The sequence below is a fragment of the Sapajus apella genome, unplaced genomic scaffold, assembly GCF_009761245.1.
Source record: "Sapajus apella isolate SASKATOON/1434 unplaced genomic scaffold, GSC_monkey_1.0 scaffold20, whole genome shotgun sequence".
Taxonomy (NCBI): Eukaryota; Metazoa; Chordata; class Mammalia; order Primates; family Cebidae; genus Sapajus; species Sapajus apella.
The window spans coordinates 25,893,099-25,906,797 of NW_022436960.1; the positions used below are offsets into that span (position 1 = coordinate 25,893,099).

General features: G+C 53.8%; 2 protein-coding genes across 2 annotated transcripts in view; one reads left to right on the forward strand and one right to left on the reverse strand.

Annotated features, from left to right (window-relative positions):
• Positions 1–10,909, reverse strand: part of CIPC (CLOCK interacting pacemaker) — a 104,830-nt gene extending 93,921 nt beyond the window's left edge. Inside the window, exon 1 of the mRNA XM_032287782.1 lies at positions 10,887–10,909. The gene's annotated coding sequence lies outside the window, so the exon portion shown is untranslated. The remainder of the gene's footprint in view (positions 1–10,886) is intronic.
• Positions 10,400–13,577, forward strand: IRF2BPL (interferon regulatory factor 2 binding protein like). The gene has a single exon (XM_032287778.1). The coding sequence runs from the start codon at positions 10,906–10,908 to the stop codon at positions 13,264–13,266; it is 2,361 nt and encodes a 786-aa protein (XP_032143669.1). The 5' UTR covers positions 10,400–10,905; the 3' UTR covers positions 13,267–13,577.
• The last annotated feature ends 122 nt before the right edge of the window (positions 13,578–13,699 follow it).

A 13,699-nucleotide genomic window follows, 5' to 3' on the forward strand; every position in this document is an offset into this window, starting at 1 on the left:
TGTTTAAAACAAAAGGAGAGACTATTTTGCAGCACCGGAGGTCGCTGGGATGGCAACAGTAGGCAAGAAAGCTGGCTGTGGATTTTGCAGTGGGGCTTATTGTGTGGGCAGCCAGGCAGAAAGTGGGAATATGAAAAAGTGGGGAGCGGGGAGTTGGCGGTAAAGGAAAACCAGTGCCTAGAAGGCTGCGCACGCTGAAATGTCACCAAGGAGAGGGCAGTGGCACTGAATGAAAGATGAATAATTGGCTACCTTTTGGAAAAAGCAATGTAAAAATATTAATAAAGGCAGGAAGCCCGCTTCTTCTCAGCGTGAAAAGCAAATCCATTTCTCACCTCCTGCCTCTCCTTCCCATCCCAACACACAAAAAGCAACACACATACACACAACTCCTGTCTGTCCTGCATCCAAGAAGCCTCTGATAGGTTCGTTTTCCCTTGGATTTAATTACTTGAAAATGCTAAACGAAAACCTGTAATTACACCCTTAGTCCCTGCCACTCAGGCCCAGTACACTTCCTGCCTAGATTTGTTTTCTAAAGAAGAGGTCATTGCATCTTTTATTTCCAAATTGGCCAAAACAAAGCAAAAATAAAAAAATAAATAAATAAATAAAAGCCCCAGATAAATCCAACTGCTCTGAGCTGCACTGCCACCACCGGGCATTTGGGGAGGGGACAACCTTGTCTCTCTAGGAGAGATGAGAAAAAAACAGCCTAACCTTGCTATTGTCTTACTCCAGCTCTTAGGCCTAGAGGCTGTCATTGCTTCTTTGTCTGTCAGCCCAGAAGGACACGGACATGCTAGACTGGGCCCCCAGGAGGAAGCCCTCCAAGAGGAAGATGAAGAGGGTGGACAGGGCTTAGCTGCAGGCCTGGCTTTCCACCTAGTTTACCTCGAAGGGCTTAGCGCTGGAAACGAGATTTGTCACAGTGTCTCCCCTTTCTACAGCCCTAGGCATGAACATACAGAATTTCACAGCAAACCCCTGAAGTCGGGAGAACAGGTTTTAATATCAACCTTTGACAGGTGAAGAAATGGAGTCCCAGAGAGATTAAATAGATTGCTCTAAGTCAGTCATGTGGCTGGTGGGAGTGTTGAACAAGCTCTGCCTCTTATGACTTTTGGGCTATTGCATCAGGAAAGGATACCTAGGAGGAAATGGAAGCTTCTAGATTCTGGGCTAGAGCCAGTCTGGCTTGTTTTATCCAGCACTGAGAGAAAAAGTGCTCTCTAAATAAATAGTTGAATAGCTGAATAAATGGCAAATGGAAGGGCACTGTTTAAGGAGCCAGGGAACAGAAACCCACCAGGCCATCTGGTAGCCAAGTTTCAGCTTTGAGACAAAATATAAGTATTGAGAACACTTTCACACCAGGGACCTATCAAGCTTACTCCTTTGGGTCTGGCCAGAGGGGGAGTTCAGGTTAAAGTATGGTAGTCCTCTAGATGTGTTGGAGGGGTCACTGTGTTTCCTGGCTGTCTTGCTTCAGTGATGCCTAGGCCAGGTTTGATGTCAGGGCTATACCGTACCCTTGCCTAGAAGTGCTTTTTTCCCCCCTCTCTCTCTTAAGAGATGAAGGCTGGGCACTGTGTCTTACACCTATAATCCCAGCACTTTGGGAGGTTGAGGTAGGCAGATCACATGAGGTCAGGAGTTTGAGACCAGCCTGGCCAATATGGTGAAACCCCATGAAACAATAAATACAAAAATTAGCCGGGCATGGTGGCAGGCATCTGTAATTCCTGTTATCCCAAAGGCTGAGACAGGAGTATCATTTGAACCCAGGAGGCAGAGGCTGCAGTGAGCTGAGATCACACCACCATACTCCAGCCTGGGCAATAGAGCGAGACTCGGTCTCAAAAAAAAAAAAAAAAAAAGAGGTCTTGTTCTGTCACCGAAGGTAGAATGCAGTGGTGTGATCATAGTTCACCGCAGTTTCCAACTACTCCTAGGCTCAAGTGATCCTCCCACCTCAGCCTCCCAAGTAGCTGGGACTACAGGTGTGTGCCGCTGCACCTGGTAGCCGGAAATGCTTTGAGGGCTGCAGCCTGCCACAATCAAGTGGCCCCCAGCCCAAGGACAGGACAGTACATATTGGGTGAGTGTCCACAATATAAAGTGGCACACGTTATTTGTGTGATATGACTTTTGGGTATGAGAAGGGCTCCTTCCACTGTAGAAGTCACTCTCTTCACTTTCCTCCTTCCTTTTTATTGTTCAGCCTGGGGTTTTCCTCAGGAGTGCACATTTAAAAGGCTGCTGTCCTTGGTAAGGGTATCTCAGTAAATTTCAAAATGCTTCAGTGAGTGCTAGAGCTTCAGGTTTTTCTCCATCATCTCTGCCAAGGACCAGGGTAATGAAAAGGCAGGAAGAGATCAGGTGCGGTGGTAATCCCTGTACTTTGAAAGGCTGAGGTGGGAGAACTGGCTGAGCCCAGGAGAGACAAGCCTGGGCAACACAGTGAGATCCCCTTGTCTATAAAACATAAAAAACTTAGCTGGATGTGGGATGGTGCATACCTGTAGTCCCAGCTATTCTGGAGGCTGAGGTGGGAGGATCACTTGAGCTTCAGAGGTGAAGGCTGCAGTGAGCTGAGATCGCACCACTGCACACCAGCATGGGTGACAGAGTGATCCTGTCTCAAAATAAATAACGTGTTTTTTTTTTGTTGTTGTTTGTTTGTTTTAAGGCAGGGGCTGGCTGCAGTTGCTCACGCCTGTAATCCCAGTACTTCAGGAAGCCCAGGCAGATGGACTGCTTGAATCCAGGAGTTTGAGACCAGCCTGGGCAAAACCCCATCTCTTTTGTGCATGTGTGTGTGTTTTTATACTAAAAATACAAAACAAACAAAAAAATTAGCTGGGCATCGTGGCACACACCTGTAGTCCCAGCTACTCCAAAGGCTGAGGTGGGAGAATCATCTGAGCCCAGGAGGTTGAGCTGCAGTGTGCTGAGATGGTACCACTGCAGTCCAGCCTGGGCAACTGAAGTGATACCCTCTCAAAAAAGGAAAAGAAAAAGGAAAAAAAAAAAAAGGCTGGAAGAGAGTGAATGGCCTTACAGGATGCCAGGAAAGCGTAACTCCTTAATTTTGCTTCAAAGTTGGATGGTGATTTTAACTCCAAAATAACATGTGCTAATTTATGTATAACCTTGCATCTACTGGGACATTAACCTTTAAACTCCTATGGGGAGAGAGCTTTTAATTTCTTGCAGTTTCTCAGGAGCATCTGAGACCCTCAAAAGGCTAGCAGCAGGCTGGGTGAAAGAAGAAATGCCAGTTTTACACCCAGAGAACCTGGTTTCCAGTAATTCTGGACTCGGCTTTCCTCACCTATATGGGAGGTTGATGAAAGTAGCACCTACCTCACAGGGTTAGTGAAACAATGTCTGGGAATGCACGTTGGAGCCTTAGACAAATGTTGGTCATTATATTGTTAATAATCCCTTACATTTTATTAAGCATATTATATTGTCTTCACAGATCAACGAGGCAGGCAAAGGAGGCAGTGTAATTTTTCCCATTTTACGGATGAAGAAACTGAAGTTCAAGTGATTTGCTCAAGTTCACACAGCTGTTTAGGGTCAGCCAAGTCCAAGTTAAACAACATAAGTAAATATGTACCCAAATGGTAAGCGCCCTCCCTTCCTCCCTCTCTCCTGAGTTTCGGGTTGAACTACTCAGCTCACGCAAACCAAAATATTTGAGAGGCCTGGCCCGTCCATGCCAATCAGGGACAACAATGACAGCCGGCCCCGTGTACCAGACCTGACCGAGGGATGGCGAGACTGCAGGGAGGGGCTTCCCGCTCTGAGGCCCCGCCTTCTGGTGGCCCAGCAGGAAAGCGCCGGCGGCACCGGGTCTCCGTAGCCGGGCGGTGGAAATCCCCAGCTTGTTGCGGGCCAGTGGGAACTGGCTGGCACTCCTACTCCCCGCTGAGGCCCAGGCACACGCCTGGCAGGGTGGAGGGTACGGGGGTGTGCGCACCTGTGGCCCGGTCGGCCACCCTGTCAGCTCTCTGCCTACTCTTGCCGTCCAAGGACTTCCTTCCTTGCCAACCCCCCTTTTTGGGGTGTGGGTATTTGTTTTAATCCAACCAGGTCAGTGAATAGCACCCTTGTCTGGCTCTTCCCATTTTTTTACCTCTAGGCCTGGTCCCTGGGCAGCTCATTCCAGGGTTCCTTTATTTTTGGACATGAAAAAACCACATCAGCTTTTGCTGAGGACCACGCTGGGCTCCTCCATGTCCTGGCACGCGGGCAAAGAGAGGAAGCGGGGAGGAGGCAGGAACCAGACGCGACTCCCTCCGCCTTTCTTCTCCTCCCTGTACCCCGCCCCTCCAGGAAGAAATCAGTCAGAGATCCATCGCTCGCTGCGGTCACTGTGCCTGCAGCCACCACTACGCCCGCCCTCCTTTTCCTTCCACCCGATTTTGCTCGGAGAGCCCGGCTGCCCGCGAGCCCCAGGCTGGGCAGGTCCTGGCGGGCGGCGCGGGCTCCCCTCCCCCAGGGCTTCTCTGCGAATCAGGTTGTTCCTGGGATTTCATGCTCGAGTGGCTCTTGCGTAACCCTACGCCCTGGCCTAAGTTAATACTTTTTATTTCCCAAATACTGGGATTACTCCTTTAGGGAAAGGCAAATACTTCCGCCACGGGATGGGCCTGGGAGTAGATGTGTAAATCACCTTGCTGTCTCCGTTCCCTCACCCTCCACAGCCCCTTTGCTCGTCCCTACAGGCCCAGGGCTCAGGCTGTGCCTCTGAGGTTCCTGGCGCACAGCGATCAGGGGCCAAGGAGAGGCCAGAGGAGGGCCCAACCCAGACGTTTGTTTTCATCTTCTCCGAGGCGGATCTAGCAGGCTGGAGAAGTGGGTCCCGCTTACCACGGGGCTGTTACCAAAAAAGGCCTTTCTCTCGCTGGAGCGCTTGGCGGCGCGCGTTGCAGTAGGGTGACGCGAGGTTCAGCCCGGGCCTCCTCGAAGGTTGAGCCAGCTGACTGCACGGATGCCAGGCCAAGAGCACCCCCCCCACACACCCACCCGCCCTGTCTCTGCCACAGCAAGGCAGGGGCAGGAGAGAGACTGCAGGGAGCTTCGAAGTGCGAGCCTGGCGACCTTCTTCTCCCCACTACTAACCTTGGGCTATGGCGCTCCGGAAAGGCCAAGTGGAAAGCTGACCTTTTGCTCCAGTTTAGAGCAGGGTTCCCTGAGGATGCCAGCCCAGATGGCAAGCTGGGGGAAGGGAGGAAGCGACAGGAGGAAGGAACTTTGGGAAAGCGATGCCGCCGTTTGGCACCCGGCTATACTAGTCTCTCTGCCTGTCTCCCAGACCCCGTGGACAGAGTTCTGTGAGTCTGCACCTGGCATCTTAGTTGAAGCTCCTCCACCTCCACTACCTCCCTCCCAAATCCTGTCCAGTTCCTTTCCACCGTTGTCACAGTATTGTTGCTCCGGGCTTTTCTTCGGGGAGAAAATCCACCTCCGGAACACTGGAGTTCTTGCGTCTCACCGTCTCTCACACATCCCCAAACGGCCATCTCCAACAAGCAGTTAAGGAACAGTTTATCACCACAAATGATGGTGATTCTTCGGGTGTGTGTGGGGGAGTATGGAGAGAGCTGTGTTTTTTAAATTAAAGGATTATGAGTCTGTAATGGAAGTCTGTTTAAATACACGTTGATTTCTAAGTCAGTGTGTCTGAAGGCACCCCGGCATCTATGTGTATATATAATCTCCCTTTAGTAACAGTGAACACGAGACAGACAGGGAGAAGGGGACATATGTGTGTGCATGCCAAACATAACACTATGACATAGAATCCAACTTGCTTTCTCTAGCAGCCTGGCTGGAGGGTTGTGGCTAAGTTGCTATTTCCCCAATATTTTTGGTTTAATAAAGGGAAGGGCTGAATAAATATTAATGTAAAGAAATGGGTCAACCAGCCAAGCCAAAGCTAAGGAGGCCTGGGCTGGTGGGGATGTCAAACCATTTCCCAGCCCTGTGTTTTGATTCACTTCAGGGTAGCTATGATGTGTGAAGGCCTGAAGTCTGGGAGAGTGAGGCAATGCTCCCCAAGCAGCTCTTTGCAGAGGAATCACTGCAAAGCGCCAGCAGGCCAGAGAAAGTTTGTTATCGCTCTGGAGTGCACTGAGAGCTCACTGTTTTGCAAAAACAGAAATCTGGCTGCTTTGAGATGAAAGCGGGGCTCCCTAGGACTCCTCCTCCTTTTCTGTCCTTAAAAACTGACCTTTCTGGCCAGGCGCAGTGGCTCACTCCTGTAATCTCAATACTTTGGGAGGTGGAGGTGGGCAGATCACCTGAGGTTAGGAGTTCGAGACCAGCCTAACCAATATGATGAAACCCCGTCTCTACTAAAAATACAAAAATTAGCCAGGTGTGGTGGCATGCGCCTGTAATCCCAGGTATTTGGGAGGCTGAGACAGAAGAATCACTTGTACTCGGGAGGTAGAGATTGCAGTGAGCCAAGATGGTGCCATTGTACTCCAGCCTGGGCAACAAGAGTGAAACTCTGCCTCAAAAAAACAAACAAGGCCGAGTGCGGTGGCTCATGCCTGTAATCCCAGTACTTTGGGAGGTTGAGACGGGTGGATCACGAGGTCAGGAGTTCAAGACCAGCCTGGCCAACATGGTGAAAACCCATCTCTATAAAAAAGATTAAAGCAAACAAACAAAACACCTCCCCTTTCCTTTGCACTTGGGAGCCCAAGAATGAGTGGGAGATTGTAGCTCCGGGGAGTGTTGGATAGGGGAAGAGGCTCTGGAGGTCAAGTGCCAAAACAAAAATAAATATCTGTTGTTGCTTCCATGAGCTTTATTGCAATTAGTAATAGGAGTAATACGAATAGTGACCCTTACATTTTATGCAATTTACAAAGTACTGTCACATGTTACCAGCAATAATACCAACCCTAGTACCAATACTAATAATAACTAACACTTACTGTGAGTCTGACACTGTGCTCTCCATTCTGTATGGTGAATTTAGGTTACAGTCTGGTAGTGACAGATCTACAACTTCTGTATATAGAACTCAGTGGTGCTGGGCACGGTGGCTCACGCCTGTAATCCCAGCACTTTGGGAGGCCAAGGTGGGCAGATCACAAGGTCAAGAGATCGAGACCATCCTGGCCAACATGGTGAAACCCCATCTCTACTAAAAAATACAAAAATTAGCTGGGCATGGTGGCGCACATCTGTAGTCCCAGCTACTTGCGAGGCTGAGGCAGGAGAATTACTTGAACATGGGAGGAGGAGGTTGCAGGGAGCCGAGATCGTGCCACTGTACTCCAGCCTGGCGCCTGGTGACAGAGCAGGACTCTGTCTCAAAAAAAAAAAAAAAAAAAGAACTCAGCGTTACAAATCTGTTGTTTGGAAGGGGAAGCTGGGGTTTGGTTATGAAGGTATATTTGAATAGTACTTACATAAGATTGTATGTAACATCAAATCCACTGGGACTGACGGGAATTTTGAGTACCCTAAACCACCTCTGCGAGCCTGAGCTTGTCAAAGCCACCTCTCAAATCATATTTACTGGATTCAGATCATAGCTCCATCTCTAATGGCTGTGGGCAAGTTTTATAGCCTCTTTGCTTTCCTGATTTGTAAAATGGAGTTAAAAGAATCTACCCTGTAGATAATATTAAGAGTTTAATAGTATAATAGGCTGGGTGCGGTGGCTCATGCCTGTAATTCTGGCACTCTGGGAACCTGAGAAGAGACGATCACCTGAGGTCAGGAGTTCGAGACCAGCCTGGCCAACATGGTGAAACCCTGTTTCTACGAAAAATACAAAAATTAGCAGGGTGTGGTGGTGGGTGCCTGTAATCCCAGCTACTCAGGAGCCTGAGGCAGGAGAATTGCTTGAACCTGGGAGGTAGAGGTTGCAGTGAGCTGAGATCATGTCACTGCACTCCAGCCTGGGCAACAGAGTGAGACTTTGTCTCAAAACAACAACAAACACCACAAAATACTATAGATGATATCCCCTAAATAATTTAGATAATATTAAGGGTGATGCAAGTAAGCCACCTAGTTTACTAAATGTCTCACAACAAGTCTAAGTAAAAGTTATCTCCTATTATGAAAAGAAACAAATTGAGGCTGGGTGAGGTGGCTCATTCATGTAATAACAACACTTTGGGAGACCAATGTGGGTGTATCGATTGGGCCCAGGAGTTCGAGACCAGCCTGGGCAACATGGCAAAACTCCATCCCTACAAAAAATAGCCCCTCCCCCCCAAAAAATAGCCAGGTGTAATGGCACATGCCTGTAGTTCCAGCTACTAGGGAGGCTGAGGTTGGAAGATTGCTTGAGCCTGGGAGGTCAGGCTGTGGCAAGCTGTGTGTGCCACTGCACTCCAGCCTGGGCAACAGAACAAGATCCCATCTCAAAAAAACAAAAAATCCAAAAGCCCAAGTTGAAATCTCAAACAACCCAAATAAGCTGGGAGCTATTATTCCATTTTACAGACTGAAAAGAGAGCTTTTGTGACTAACTAGCTCAAGGGTGCAAAGCCAGTAAGTGATGAAGAGGAAATTTCAATCTGGTGGCCAGACTCCAGAACCTGAAACCCATTACATTACTTTCCCTTCTCCAGCCTTCCCTGGGATTATCTCGGTTTTAATGAAATAAAAAAAATACAAACCCAGTAATTAGAATAATCAATAGAAATGCCTTAACTAGAGCTATGGCCAACATATCAGTTCTGCCATAAGTAATACTGATGAGTAGTGATCTTGTTCTGCCTTCTAGGGCAACATGGAATGAGATCACAGCGCCTGAGAAAGAGGTTAGAAAACTGCGGCTGTAGGCTGCAGGCCGAGTGCAGTGGCTGACGCCCGAAATCCCAGCACTTTGGGTGGCGGGGCGGGGAAGACACAGACAAGACTGCCTGAGTTCAGGAGTTCGAGACCAGCCTCGGCAACACAGTACAAAAAATTAACCTGGCGGGGCAGCGTGCGCTTCTAGTTCCAGCGACTCTGGAGGCTGAGGCGGGAGAATCACTTGAACCTGGAAAGCGGAGGTTGCAGTGACCCGAGATCGCGCCATTGCATTCCAGTCTGGGCGACAGAATGATATTCGTCTCCAAAAAAACAAAAGAAAGAAAGAAAACTACAGCTGTGTTTTACAAAAAGATATAAAGTTATCAGTATTATTAAAAACTGCCCCCACCTTTTAAAAATCAAACTAGAAAAACCACTCACCTGTTTGGCCTCTCCTGCACCTCCCCCTCCCTGCCCTCAACTGCAGCTGTGCGCAGCCATTTGACTGTTTTCCTTAAAGGCCTCTGGGTGCTCGTATCTTTAGACGTTCAGCCAAAATTTTTAGAGTGCGGCTGGGGGGAAGGGTAGCGCACCCAGAATTAATTTAGCTCCACCGTTGAAGCCTGGGTTCCTACCCAAGGCACAAAAACAAATAGAAAAGGCAGTTTCTGGAAGATTAGAAAACAGCAAAGTTTGCAGGTGTTTCGCCATCAGTGGTGGCGTTGAATGTAACATCCATGCCAGGGGGGATAAGGTTTGATCGCAGATGAAATGGTTAATACCTTATACGAAATTCACGACGAAAAATCCCGAAACAGGACATTTAAATGCACTGCCGAGGCTCGGGGGTGGGGAGCAGGGATCGGAAGCGACGCTAGTGGTTCTTAAATGCGTTTTTACTTGGGAATGCCGGGCAGGGAAAGGAAAGGTCATCGTCTGTTTAATTTCCAACCCCAGCTCTGGACTTCCAGCATTAGCTCGCCGGGCCTCAGCTGTTGTACACACACGGCGAGGGGGAGGGGAGGGCGGAGGCGCGGAGGAGGGGCCGGCTGGGAGGAATCTGGGCGTCCTGCCGCGCATGCGCCTTTCCCGAGCAACAAGTGGGCTCCACAGAGGAAGTGTAAAGGGGGGGGGGTGGAGAACTGGTGCAGAGCATGGCGGTGACGTCAGCGCTCCGCCCGGGCGGCATCCCGCGCGGCCAAGCCGGGGACAGCGCGAGCCGCAGCCGGAGCAGGAGCGCCGAGACGCGCCTCCGGAACGTAGAGTAACAATCACAACCCCACATTCCGGGCGAGCGCGAGCACGAGCGGGAAGGGATGCGACCCGGGCCGAGGCGCCGCGCGAGCGCCCTGCAGCCAACGTGAGCGCCGCCAGCCGCGGCGGCCCGGGCGCCAGCCAGGCCTGGGGGCGGCGGGAGCCTGCGTGCGTGCCCTCCTCTCCTCTGCTCTCGTGCGTCCTGGAAGCAGTGGCCGCGGCGGCTCCCTCCGGGGTGCAAACCCAGCCGCTGCCAGCGGAACGGCAGACGCCGCGGAGGGGAGAAGGTCCGTTCTCGGCTACCACCCCCTCCCCCAGCCCTCCGGGGAAGCAGCGGCTTCAGCAAGATTGGACCCGGGCACCGGGTGGCACTGAACCCTCTGGCCCTCGCCCCAGGGGGCCCGTCGGGGAAAGGACGCAGCTCGTAGGGGGGCCCCCGGGGAAAGGACGAGACATCCCCTTTCGAGCTTCCAAGCTACCCGCCACTCCGGGGAGGGGGCCAAGAGGCAACGGCGACCAGCACCGGGCACCCTCGCCCCCTCCCCTCGGGCCCGGAGCTTCCAGCCCAAGTCCGCAGCACCAGGAAGAAGGCTCCTGAGCTCCCCTCGCGACGAGACAACCGCAGTAGGAGGTGGGGGCGAAGAGCGGGCTGAACCCGTCCTCCGCCCGGGCGGTGGAGCCCCCACGGCGAGGCGCTGCGCCGGCAGTGGAGACTCGCGCGCCCTTCAGCCCCTGGGGCAGAACTTTCTCGCCCCACTCCTCCCTCCCCCGCAGTCGGACTCCCTCCCCAGCCGGCCAGTCCTCCCGGAGGAGAAGGCACCGCGGAGACAGCCCGGGCGGGGGCCTACCTTCCCCAGGGCCGGCATCATGTCGGCGGCGCAGGTGTCCTCGTCCCGGAGACAATCTTGTTACCTGTGCGACCTGCCCCGCATGCCCTGGGCCATGATCTGGGACTTCTCGGAACCCGTATGCCGCGGTTGCGTCAACTACGAGGGCGCCGATCGCATCGAGTTCGTGATCGAGACCGCGCGCCAGCTGAAGCGGGCGCACGGTTGCTTCCAGGACGGCCGCTCCCCCGGGCCGCCGCCACCCGTCGGGGTCAAGACTGTAGCCCTGTCGGCTAAGGAAGCGGCTGCGGCAGCAGCGGCAGCGGCGGCGGCCGCCGCGCAGCAGCAGCAGCAACAACAACAGCAGCAACAGCAGCAGCAGCAGCAACAGCAGCAGCTCAACCACGTAGATGGTCCCAGCAAACCTGCGGTGCTGGCGGCCCCGTCTGGCCTGGAGCGCTACGGCCTGAGCGCGGCCGCCGCCGCCGCCGCCGCCGCTGCCGCCGCTGTGGAACAGCGCAGCCGCTTCGAGTACCCGCCACCGCCGGTGAGCCTGGGAAGCAGCAGCCACGCCGCGCGGCTGCCCAACGGCCTGGGGGGCCCAAACGGCTTCCCCAAACCAGCACCGGAGGAGGGACCCCCAGAGCTGAACCGCCAGAGCCCCAACTCTTCAGCGGCGGCGTCGGTGGCGTCTCGGCGTGGGACGCACGGTGGGCTGGTGACGGGGCTGCCCAACCCGGGGGGTGGCGGAGGTCCCCAGCTCACCGTGCCCCCCAACCTGCTGCCGCAGACACTGCTTAACGGCCCGGCCAGCGCCGCGGTCCTCCCTCCACCCCCGCCCCACGCGCTGGGCAGCCGTGGGCCCCCCACGCCTGCTCCCCCAGGGGCTCCCGGGGGCCCCGCTTGTCTCGGGGGTACCCCGGGTGTATCAGCCACGTCGTCTGCGTCGTCTTCGACCTCTTCGTCGGTGGCGGAGGTGGGCGTGGGTGCCGGTGGCAAGAGGCCCGGCTCGGTATCGAGCATGGACCAGGAGCGCGAGTTGAAGGAGAAGCAGCGCAACGCCGAGGCCCTGGCCGAGCTGAGCGAGAGCTTGCGCAACCGCGCCGAGGAGTGGGCCAACAAGCCCAAGATGGTCCGAGACACGCTGCTCACGCTGGCGGGCTGCACGCCCTACGAGGTTCGCTTCAAGAAGGACCACTCGCTGCTAGGCCGCGTTTTCGCCTTCGACGCGGTCTCCAAGCCCGGCATGGACTACGAATTGAAGCTGTTCATTGAGTACCCCACGGGCTCGGGCAACGTGTACTCCAGTGCGTCTGGTGTGGCCAAGCAGATGTACCAGGACTGCATGAAGGACTTCGGCCGGGGCCTGTCCTCGGGTTTCAAGTACCTGGAGTACGAAAAGAAGCACGGCTCCGGGGACTGGCGCCTGCTTGGGGACCTGCTGCCCGAGGCTGTGCGCTTCTTCAAGGAGGGCGTGCCTGGCGCCGACATGCTGCCCCAGCCCTACCTGGACGCCAGCTGCCCCATGCTGCCCACGGCACTGGTGAGTCTGAGCCGCGCCCCCAGCGCACCCCCGGGGACCGGGACCCTGCCGTCCACCGCGCCCTCGGGCCGGGGCGCAGCCGCCAGCCTGCGCAAGAGGAAGGCCTCTCCCGAGCCCCCGGACCCAGCCGAGGGCGCGCTGAAGCTGGGCGAGGAACAGCAGAGGCAGCAGTGGATGGCGAACCAGAGCGAGGCGCTGAAGCTCACCATGTCCGCCGGGGGCTTCGCGACGCCGGGGCACGCGGCAGGGGGTCCGCCTCCGCCGCCCCCACCTCTGGGACCCCATTCCAACCGGACCACTCCACCTGAGTCAGCCCCCCAGAACGGTCCGTCCCCCATGGCCGCCCTCATGTCGGTGGCAGATACTCTGGGCACTGCGCACTCGCCCAAGGATGGCAGTTCCGTGCACTCTACCACTGCGTCCGCGCGGCGCAACAGCAGCAGCCCAGTCTCGCCGGCCTCCGTGCCGGGGCAGCGCCGCTTGGCATCACGTAACGGGGACCTGAATTTACAGGTGGCGCCCCCGCCGCCTAGCTCCCATCCGGGCATGGACCAAGTGCACCCTCAAAACATTCCGGATTCCCCCATGGCCAACAGCGGACCCCTCTGCTGCACCATTTGCCACGAACGTTTGGAGGACACACATTTCGTTCAGTGCCCGTCCGTCCCCAGCCACAAATTTTGCTTCCCTTGCTCTAGAGAGAGTATCAAGGCCCAGGGGGCCACCGGCGAGGTGTATTGCCCCAGCGGAGAGAAATGCCCCCTAGTCGGGTCGAATGTACCTTGGGCCTTCATGCAAGGCGAAATCGCGACTATCTTAGCTGGGGATGTTAAAGTGAAAAAGGAGAGAGACCCTTGAACCACTGAGCAGCCACCTCTGCCCCAGACCAGCTCCTCTCCAATCCTGAGGGCCCCACCCCCACCCACCTCGACCCTCCCTTCCCTCACCCCTAAGATGTAGAATTGTGAATATAACAAAACTGCAAAAAGTTAGTCTTATGTATAGACATTATTTTCGTCGTATGTTTCTATATTTTGAAACAAAGGTATGTAACTTCTTCATTTGAAGGATAAGCTGGTTTGTGTTAAGCAGTATCATATTGGTTGGGTCGTTTGCATCATATTCGTTAGCATTTATTTGGTGGCAGAATGTTTGCCTAGGTACAGAATTAATAGCCCTTAGCAACGACTGCTGCTGGTGTGTATTTTTGTAAATGTTATGCACTCTCTGAAAGGAGAAACAGACACAAAAGAAAAAGACTTTTTTTTTTTTTTTTTTTTTTTTTTTTTTT

Coding starts and splice junctions, on each gene's coding strand:
- IRF2BPL (XM_032287778.1), top strand. CDS start 10,906: ATGTCGGCGGCGCAGGTGTCCTCGTCCCGGAGACAATCTTGTTACCTG.